Source organism: Herpailurus yagouaroundi, unplaced genomic scaffold, assembly GCF_014898765.1.
Source record: "Herpailurus yagouaroundi ecotype Mexico unplaced genomic scaffold, PumYag 183, whole genome shotgun sequence".
Taxonomy (NCBI): domain Eukaryota; kingdom Metazoa; phylum Chordata; class Mammalia; order Carnivora; family Felidae; genus Herpailurus; species Herpailurus yagouaroundi.
Window position 1 is genome coordinate 5,997,740 of NW_024412414.1, and position 9,511 is coordinate 6,007,250.

Here is a 9,511-nt window from a genome sequence, read left to right on the forward strand (position 1 = left end):
TTAGGATGCTGTTGATGAAGTGTCACAAGCACCTTACAGGTGGAGAGAAAGTGCTGTGTGCTTGACAGCTACAGGAAGAGCTGGGGGTGGGGCAGGAAGAAGCAGCTGTTCTGTTCCCTCTGAGGCCTTCCAAGGGGGTCCCCGCTGCAGGACCAGGACACAAACTAGCTGCCCAGCCCCCACTGGAGGCTTGCAGGGAGTGCCCTGACTTCTCCAGTATGTTAGGGAGAACACTTTGCACAGCAAAGGTGAAGCAGAAAGTGGAGGCTGGAGTTATTCACATCAGTCTGGGGTAAGGCTTTTTGGGAATAGAATTCCCTTTCATGTTGCAAAAATAATCCATACGTGCTGCAAATACCAGAGATAACTGCTGTTGGTGTGTTTGTAACATCCTTTAGAGAGAATTCTCCTCCTCCTTCCTCACCTTCCCCTCTCTCCCTCCTCCTTCCCTCCCCTCCCCCCTCCCCATCCTCCTCCTCCTCCACCATCTTCTTCCTCTCTCTCTCAGACAGACACACACACACACACACACACACACACACACACACACGCACCCGTTCTGTGTCAACTAACACAGATCCCCCCTGTCATTTTTAACCTTTCTGTCACTTTTCACTGGAGGTATATAACAGTCTTGTTCCATTTGTCCTGTTTCACTGTTAGCATAATGTTTGATTGACATCTGTATACATATTTCTTTGCCTTCTTGCCCAACTGTGTCCTTAAGTTATGTCAGTAGGAGGATTAATCACTGTGTCAAAGAGTACCCAAGTTTTCAAGGCTTTTCATACAGACTGTCCCATTTCCTTCTAAGGAGGCTATTCCGAAATGCATTCCCGTCAGCAGTGTGTGAGAGCGTCAGGTCCCCACCCCCCGGGGTCTTTTTCTTGTTCATTCTCACCAGTCTGATAGGTGAAAAATGGTATTTCAGTTGTTGAAGACTTCGTGTCCTGGCGGAGCACCATAGTCTTTCCGGTACAGTCCGTAATCACTCTTCCTTGAGTACCAGACTGTGTGCACACAGTCACCTCTGTGCCCTGAGGATGCTCACCACACAATCTGTTCTGTGCCCACTGCTTGGCTGTGTGTGTTTTGCTGCCAAGACTTAGAAAATGACAGATAGGGAGCGCCTGGATGGCTCAGTCAGTTACACATCCGACTCTCGGTTGGGGCTCAGGTCATGATCTCACGGCTTGTGAGTTCGAACTCTACGTTGGGCTCTGCGCTGACAGCTTGGAGCCTGCTTAGGATTCTTTCTCTCTGTCTCTTTGCCCCTCCCCTGCTTGCTCTCTCTCTCAAAAAATAATAAGTAAAGTTTCAGATAGAACAGTAAGAGATCTTAGAGATTGTCCAGTACTCTCATTTTAAGGAGAGCAAATGGAGACCAGGGAGGTGGGGGCTTGCCCCTGGTCGTATAAGGCAGTGTGTTCCTGGTGGAATCGGAACTCTGAATTCAGACAGGAATCCCTGTCATGCTTGTCTTGATTTTCTCACCCTCCTCAGGAGCCCTGGTGGGTAGAGTTCAACTCCAGACTCAGCACTGCCTCTGGGTGCTGTGATTCAGGGTCACCAACTGGGCACATAGCAGGTGCTGAGAAAATACTTACTGAATGAATGTGCATAACAGAGCTCAGGAAATCGTACATTTTGTCAAAACGTGTCAACATTCCAAGAAGAAAGGATGTTTTGTTGGGTGCCCCTCTGGGAAGAAATGCCTTTTTAAAAAAAAAAATTATAAAAAGGAATCAAGTAGGCTGTTGGAATTGGTGGAGGAGGAGGACAGATGGGGCTGCCTGGGGCTTGGGACAGTGTTTGTGTTTGGAGGCTGTTGAGTCACTGGAATTTCCCGTAGGTTCCTTCTTCCTACCGGAGATGGACAGATAGACCCAGGCAGTGGTGGCAGATGGGAAAAGAAAGCTTGGTTTTCTTAGGGTGTCCCTAGGGACTGGTTCAAGTCCCATGTCTATCTCCTTTCCTCAGACCACACCCCCTTGCCCTCTCCTTCCCCAAAAGATCCTTCCAGTTTTTATCTCCAGAACCATTTCAGTGCTGCTCAGTCAGGCCTTTCGTGACACAGGAGGTGGCTTGGTCTATGCAAAGACTAGAGTTTTGGTGTGGCTTAATTTCTTTTTATTTTCTTTTATCTTATTATTTTTTAAAAGTTTTATTTATTTTCGAGAGAGCACAAGAAAGGGAGGGGCAGAGAGGGGGGACAGAGGATCTGCAGCAGGGTCTGTGTGACAGTAGAGAGCTCAGTGTGGGGCTTGAACTCACAAACCATGACCTGAGTCAAAGTCGGACGCTCAGCTGACTCAGCAACCCAGGTGCCACGGTCTGGCTTCATTTCTGATGGCAGTGGGACCTTGGGCACGTCACCTGTTATTGCCATGTCAACCTGGACATCTTGCTGTTCAGGCGAGCCCCATTCTCAGTGGGCTCTTATTCCATTTGCCTCCTGCCACTTGCCCCCTTCCAGTCCTTCCTCCAGCTGATGCAAATGCATTATCTCTTATCCAATCTGCATCAGGTAACCGGGTAACCAGTAACCGCCCGCCTCTCCCTGGCTCCCAGTGTCCCTGCACTCAGAGAGCGCAAAGTCCCTTAACAAGGCTGTCAGCCTCGGTGGCCTGACTCTGGCAGACCTCTCTAGGTTTTTCTCATGCTTTCTTGCGGCCATGCTGGTCTTGAACCAGCTGTGTGCCTGCACCAAGCCCCTTACCCTCTCTGAACCTCAGTTTCCTCATCTGTAAGAGAGACAACATGAGAATTCCAATTGTTCTGCTTGTTTGGAGGCTAACAACCACTTTGAAATGACTCTGCTCCTCAGGGCCCTACTTCAAAAAAAAGTCAGTCACAGCTTCCAAAGCTCCTGATTCTCAATAAACCTTTTCTTCTGCAAAAGAACAGTCTGCTTTTATTCCAAGCTCAGTTATTCCCCCCAAATGCTTTTTCTCTCTGGTTATGTCTTGTTGTGTCCTCACCTAGGCCAAAAGCATCTACAAATGGAAGATGCATCTATTTATGCCAATTCCTTAATAGGGGGTGTGTTGTCACATCCATTGTCAATTGTCATGTTTGTGGAATTAGAAGTATCATGCTTTATCTTTGTCATTGCTTTCTCTCAGGAAGAATGGGCCATGTGTATGAGTGACAATGACATGCTTTCTCACATAGAGCCCCCCCCCCCTTCAGCCAGATTTACACAAATACTATTCTGGGAAGCAAGGGTCTGACTCTAGTGATTAATTTACTGAGGGATGTTCTTGGGGAATCCATTAATCATTTTCTCAACACATTTTATAGATAGGTATGTACTATAAGAAAGGTGATGGGTAAGTATAATATATCCCATCAGGGGTGCTTGGGGCAAACCCTTCCTCATCCCATCATGGGGTGGGGCAGATGTGGTTTACCTTCTAGAATAAGGTTCTCAGATGGCGTACATCATCAAACTCCAGAAAACCAGAAGGGTGAGATCTCAGAGACTGGCTCTTTTGACCAGCCCTCTCATTTTACATATGGGGAAACTGAGGCCCAGGGAGCAAGTCAAGATCACTTAATGCTCACCTGAGTAGTTTGTAACTTTAATCTGTAATTTGTGTGACAAAGGCTAGTTGCTAATGTTGTTAAAAACAAGACAACAGACCCATGGGGCACCTGGGTGGCTCAGTCAGTGACTCCTGGTTTCTGTTCAGGTCATGATCTAACAGTTCATGAGATCCAGCCCCATGTTGGCTTTTTGCTGACAGTGCAGAGCCTGCTTGGGATTCTCTCTCTCCCTCTTTCTCTCTGCCCCTCCCCCATGTACTCTCTCTCTCTCTCTCTCAAAATAAATGACATTAAAAAAAAGACAACAGACCCAAAATGGAGTTGCATATGCTAAGCCCCACATCACCAAACTGAGTTTCAGTTTCACCTCTTCCAGAGATGGAGTTTCAAACCAGTCAGTCAGGAACTGCCTGATGGGCACTAGAGAACAATCTGTCCAACAGATCCCTGCCGTCCCCTATCGGGAAAGTAACCTTGCGATAACCAGTCACTCTGTAGCCTGTAAAACTTCCATATTCTGTGTTCCGGGGCTTCCTTCTGCCTATAAAAGTCTTTCACTTCGTAAAGCTCCTTGGGGCTGGCCCCTTTTCATCTATTAGATGGGAGGCCGTTTGATTTACGAATTGCTGAATAAAGCCAGTAAGATCTTTACAATCTATTCGCTTGAATTTTGTTTTGTAACAACATTATGATGCAGCTAGCTCCCAAAGGGCAAGAAAGACAGCTATCATCCTTTTCCAATGCTGCTGGAATCCCCAGGCCCATCCTGGAATGCTCATTCAACTCTAAGAACCTTGGGACCAGTACAGAGGAATGGTTTGTCCCTAGGATGTCTTGGCACAGGGCTATAATTGTGGATTCAGCAAACCCAGTCCTTGGCTAACTCAATTCTCTCCACATAATTAAAAGAGAGAGAAATGAAATGTCAGGACGAAGTATGCATTTAAATTTTAAAGAGCCTTGTTCATTTTTGAATCCTCACCTGGTTTTCCCCGTCTTCATTCTTGGCCTCTGTAAAGTCACTTGAAAGAAACAACAACAACAACAACAACAACAACAACAACAACAACAACAACAGCCTGATTTTAGAACAGGAAAGGAGTTTGGAGTCAGAAGAAGCTGTCCTTACCATTTCAGTTTCCTTTGGCATCATGTTGGGTTTTAATTTTGAAGTGTGGCAAAGAGGCAGAAATGGCTTCTGGCCACAGACTGAGAGAAGCACTTTGAAATGAAGATAGATTCTTTTCTTTTCTTGAGATATTTCCTTAAAGCTACCTAAAGAATGAAGCCCTCTGCCAGCGTTGATTAGAATAGAAGGCGTTTCTCATTCCTCAGGAATGGGAATAGGAACAAAAGTATTGCAAACTAAGGATTTACTTGAATCCACTGCTAAATCCAGTAGAACAAGCTCCCGGGAGGGGAAAAATAAAAGCGCCGAAATTAACCTGATGTTTGGGAAGTATCAGTTAAATGCTTTTGTAACTTCATCACCATCCACTCAGGGGAAAACACCGCTATTCAAACCTCCCATTTGCCTGAGAGTCAGGAGCTTATAAACCAAGAAAGGAAGAAACCAAGCAGGTTATTTACGAGCTCCGTCCCTCTTGCTGTTTTAAGCTACTTTGAAATAAGCCTGTTACCGCTCTGGGGCAATCGCTGGGCGAGTAACTCGGCTCTGCGGGGGTCGCGGGGGGGCGGCCCTTCGCGCCTCCCAGCGGACTCCTGTGGTGGTGCAGCCCGGGTCCCCGCTGCAGAAAAGCGGGCCACCAGCAGACAGCGCCTCATCTGACGCTGTCAGCGCGCACAGCCTCGGCTGCTCTCCTCGCTCGCCTTCTGTGCCTATCCAGGGACCGGTTAGGTGCGGGCGACGGGATTCCAGCTGAGGTTTCAGAATCTGAGACCTCACCAAAGTATCAGACTGGGTGCCGCCAGCAGCCACCCCAGTCTGGGTTGGGAGCGCACGCGTCTTTGGAGCTGTCCGCGGCGGTGCAGTTTCCCCAGGGAGCCAACTTTAGGCCAGCTCGAGGACTGGGTGCAGGTAGTTGGGTCTTGCATACGGGTGGACGGGTTGACTGGGGCTGGTGGAGCCATTGGAACCCTAGTGGAGGTGGTGGGGTGCCTCGCGACTCTGGCACCTGGAGGCACGCCCGGTGCTCCCAGAGCCTGGGATGAGACTTCTCAGGAGCAAGATGCACAACCCTTAACTGTCGAGGGCTGAGGCGCGCGTTGGCTTGCTGACGCTGCTGGGCTCTGAAGGATCCTCATGGGAGGGCTAGTGGGAACAGCAGTTGGGAGTCCGGAGGGGTAGGTATTGAGACCGGAGTTCTTCCAGGAGGGACCGCTGGATTGGGGTTCCACGGAAGCACTTATTGTGGGAGTCCGGGGTGAGGAGGGATCTTAGGAGGTTGGAGAGGGGTGGTCCTGAGCTGGGGTTTCCCAGGCAAGTAATTGTTTGGGGGATCTCCGGGGGGAAAATAACTGCAGTAACCTTTACTAGGAGAGATGGCTGTTTGGGGCGTCTCGCGGAAGATGGATGTGCTGGGGTGGGGGTGGGGGTGGCGTGGCGGGTAGCTAGTTTGGGAATCTCTGGGAGAGGTAGACTGTTTTGGGAGGCCCAGTCCCGGAGGAAAGTGGCTGATTCCGACCCTCCCTTTTCAAGGAGCTGGCAGTCTGGTAGATTCCCGCTCATTTCCAGTGGCTCAGAGGAGGTACCTCAAGCGGGGATTTCTGGGGTGGCGGCTGAACAACCCCCGGGCCGGCCGTTGTACTCCTAGTCCCAAATAATTTGGGCTTCCTGGGAAGGGGACAACTGAACCGCCAGTGCGTCGGGAGAGAAGTGCTTGGTCTTCTCACGGCCCTCTGGGTTTGTTTCAGGCTCCGACCCAGCAGATCGGTCCGAGGGGTCTCAGGCAGTGGAACCCGAGGAGCCCCCAGGCACGCCGGATTGCGCGTCGGGTCCCGTCCCGCAGCGCCATTCCTTAAAGGGCTCTAAGGCCAGGGGCGCGCGGCAGCCACGGGCATGGAGGGCGCGCTTGCGGCCAACTGGAGCGCGGAGGCGGTCAATGGCAGCGAGGCGCCGCCGGGAGCCGAGGGCAACCGCACCGCCGGGCCCCCGCAGCGCAACGAGGCCCTGGCGCGCGTGGAGGTGGCCGTGCTGTGCCTCATTCTCTTCCTGGCGCTGAGCGGCAACGCGTGCGTGCTACTGGCGCTGCGCACCACGCGCCACAAGCACTCGCGCCTTTTCTTTTTCATGAAGCACCTGAGTATAGCCGACCTGGTGGTGGCAGTGTTCCAGGTGCTGCCGCAACTGCTCTGGGACATCACTTTCCGCTTCTACGGGCCCGACCTGCTGTGCCGCCTGGTCAAGTACCTGCAGGTGGTGGGCATGTTCGCCTCCACCTACTTGCTGCTGCTCATGTCTCTCGACCGCTGCCTGGCCATCTGCCAGCCGCTGCGGGCGCTGCGTCGCCGCGCGGACCGCCTGGCGGTGCTCGCCACGTGGCTGGGGTGCCTGGTGGCCAGCGCGCCGCAAGTGCACATCTTCTCGCTGCGCGAGGTGGCCGACGGCGTCTTCGACTGCTGGGCCGTCTTCATCCAGCCCTGGGGGCCCAAGGCCTACATCACGTGGATCACGCTCGCGGTCTATATCGTGCCTGTCATCGTGCTCGCCGTCTGCTACGGCCTCATCAGCTTCAAGATCTGGCAGAACTTGCGGCTCAAGACCGCGGCGGCGGCGGCGGAGGGGCAGGAGGGCGCGGCGGCGGCGGGCAGCGCTGGGCGCGCGGCTCTGGCACGCGTCAGCAGCGTGAAGCTCATTTCCAAGGCCAAGATCCGCACCGTCAAGATGACCTTCATTATCGTGCTGGCCTTCATCGTGTGCTGGACGCCATTCTTCTTCGTTCAGATGTGGAGCGTCTGGGACGCCAATGCGCCCAAGGAAGGTAGCGCTGGTGGGGAACTGGCGGGGGGCGGGGTGGGGAGTGCGGCGTCCGGCGTCCTTGCCTCGCTGTCTCTGCACGTCCAGGGCTCTAGGGGTCTCATGCGGGAGAGGTGGGCCTTGGAATCCTGCAGAGCTGGGTTTGAGTCATGGCTCCATTATCAAGGGATTTGGGGGCTTAACTTCCTTAAGCCTTGGCTTACTCTTCTGTAAAATGACCGTGATGAAACTGCCGGCTCTCATCAGGCAGTAAGGGAATGAAATGAGAAAATGCGCGCCAAGTCTTTAGCACAGTCCTGGGGCTACAAATGGGGCGTAAGGTTCATTATTATGGATGAGAAAACTGAGGTTCAGGTGACTTTCCCACATGGTTAGCCAGTGGTGGAATAAACTTAAGAACGCAGGTGTGGGGCGGCTGGGTGGCTCAGTCGGGTGAGCGCCAGACTTGGACTCTGGTCATGATCTCACAGTTCGTGAGTTCAGGCCCCACATCGTCATCGCTGCTGTCAGCCCAGAGCCTGCGTCAGGTCTTCTGTCCCTTTCTTTTTCTGCCCCTGGCCCGCTTGCATGCTCTCTCTCAAAAATAAATAAACACTTAAAAAAAAGAAGAACTCAAGTCTAAAGCTCCCACCGCTTTAAATTTGCGTTGAACTTGACTTTAAATTCAAGTCAGCCCAAACACACAGTATGTGGTGGCTGGGGCTTCGGGGGATGTGATGTAGAGTTCCTGAACCCCTTGCCTGGTGGAGGTGGTGAGCCTCAAAGTAGAGAGGTGGGTGCCCCAGAAGGTAGAGGGGCTGGGGATGCCTGAGACTAGAGACTGTTTGTTGCTTGTGCTGGGGAGGAGTGGGGGTGGGGGAAAGGAAGGGAGCCCAGATGCACACTTTCTGATTTGACCTGGGAGCCTGGGTGGTTTCTGTAGGCAGGGAATGCACTTCCAGATTGGAGGACTGAGGAGGTCAGGGCTGAGGGTGGCCAGAGGCTGTTGTCTGAACTTGGCCACTGTCAGGAAGGCCCGGAGGAGAGCGTAGAATGGAGTAGTCTGTGGGGAGGGAGCTTGGGAGAGCAGAGAGCACCTTGGGTCCTGGGGCTTGTGGCCACCACTGGGCTGCTGCAGGCTCCTGGCAGCTTGGCCTTCAGTGCACACGTCTCCAGCAGCTCATTTGCAAAGAGTAGGAGGGATGATCCGAGGTGGCAACTGACTTACACCTTTTTGTTTGAGGGTAAAAGCTCTTAACACTACACTGGGATGCAGGTGAGTCAGATGCTTATAAGGAAACATGGAGGGGTTTGCTTTCACCCTTTCTGCAAAAATGTCCCATTTTTAAATATAATCACTCCTGCTCCCAACAGTCTAAAATACAACCTTCCCATGGAAGCAGAAGTCTCCCTTCATTCAGCTGAATCACTTAGCTTTGCTCTCTTCCAGAAACCACAGACTCCTGGCTTTAACCAGCCCTCCCCGTTAACCTAGTGTTTGCCTTAGTGGCCAGGGCAATTATCATTCGACATGTACTGAGCACCTGTGGGATGTCAGGCTGGGGCAGTGTGGGGTGAGGATTGCTATGAGGACTCAGCAAACCAGCCTGGCTCCAAGGTGCAGCCTGTGGTCATGCCTTGAAGAAAGGGTTCAGGGGTCCAGAGAGGGGAAGGTACTTGCTCCCGGTCACACAGCAAATCGGAGGCAGAGTAGAGCTATTTTGTCCTGTGCCAGACTTCTTATGAAGGACACATGAGTAGGGAGCTGGGCTGGGCAAAAGCCAGCAGTGGGTGTTTCTAATCAGGGCATCAGGCTACACCTGTTTCCTGGGCAGAAGCTGAAGATTCAGACCTGAGTCTTGAGGGCTCAGACACTAGCCCTTGAGGAAGTGAGACTGATACTGAGCAGATCCTGGGGAGATATACTGGGGAGTCTTCCTTCCAGTGCTTACTAGTGTGGGATTTCAGGTGAAGGGTCCCCTTCTCTACCTTGTTTTATTTTATTTTATTTTATTTTATTTTATTTTATTTTATTTTATTTTATTT

General features: G+C 51.8%; 1 protein-coding gene across 3 annotated transcripts in view; it reads left to right on the forward strand.

The window, feature by feature from the left end:
* Positions 1-5,269: 5,269 nt before the first annotated feature.
* The window catches only part of OXTR (oxytocin receptor), a 24,525-nt gene continuing 20,283 nt past the window's right edge, over positions 5,270-9,511 (forward strand). Inside the window, exons 1-2 of one of the 3 annotated variants that reach the window (XR_005795664.1) lie at positions 5,270-5,587; positions 6,424-7,490. Coding sequence is in view for 2 of the 3 variants with exons in the window: in XM_040492094.1 (XP_040348028.1) it covers positions 6,569-7,490 (922 nt within the window). In the remaining variant the exon portion in view is untranslated. Of the gene's footprint in view, positions 7,491-9,511 lie in introns of all 3 variants that reach the window. The other 2 variants (XM_040492094.1, XM_040492095.1) reach the window with 2 other exon arrangements.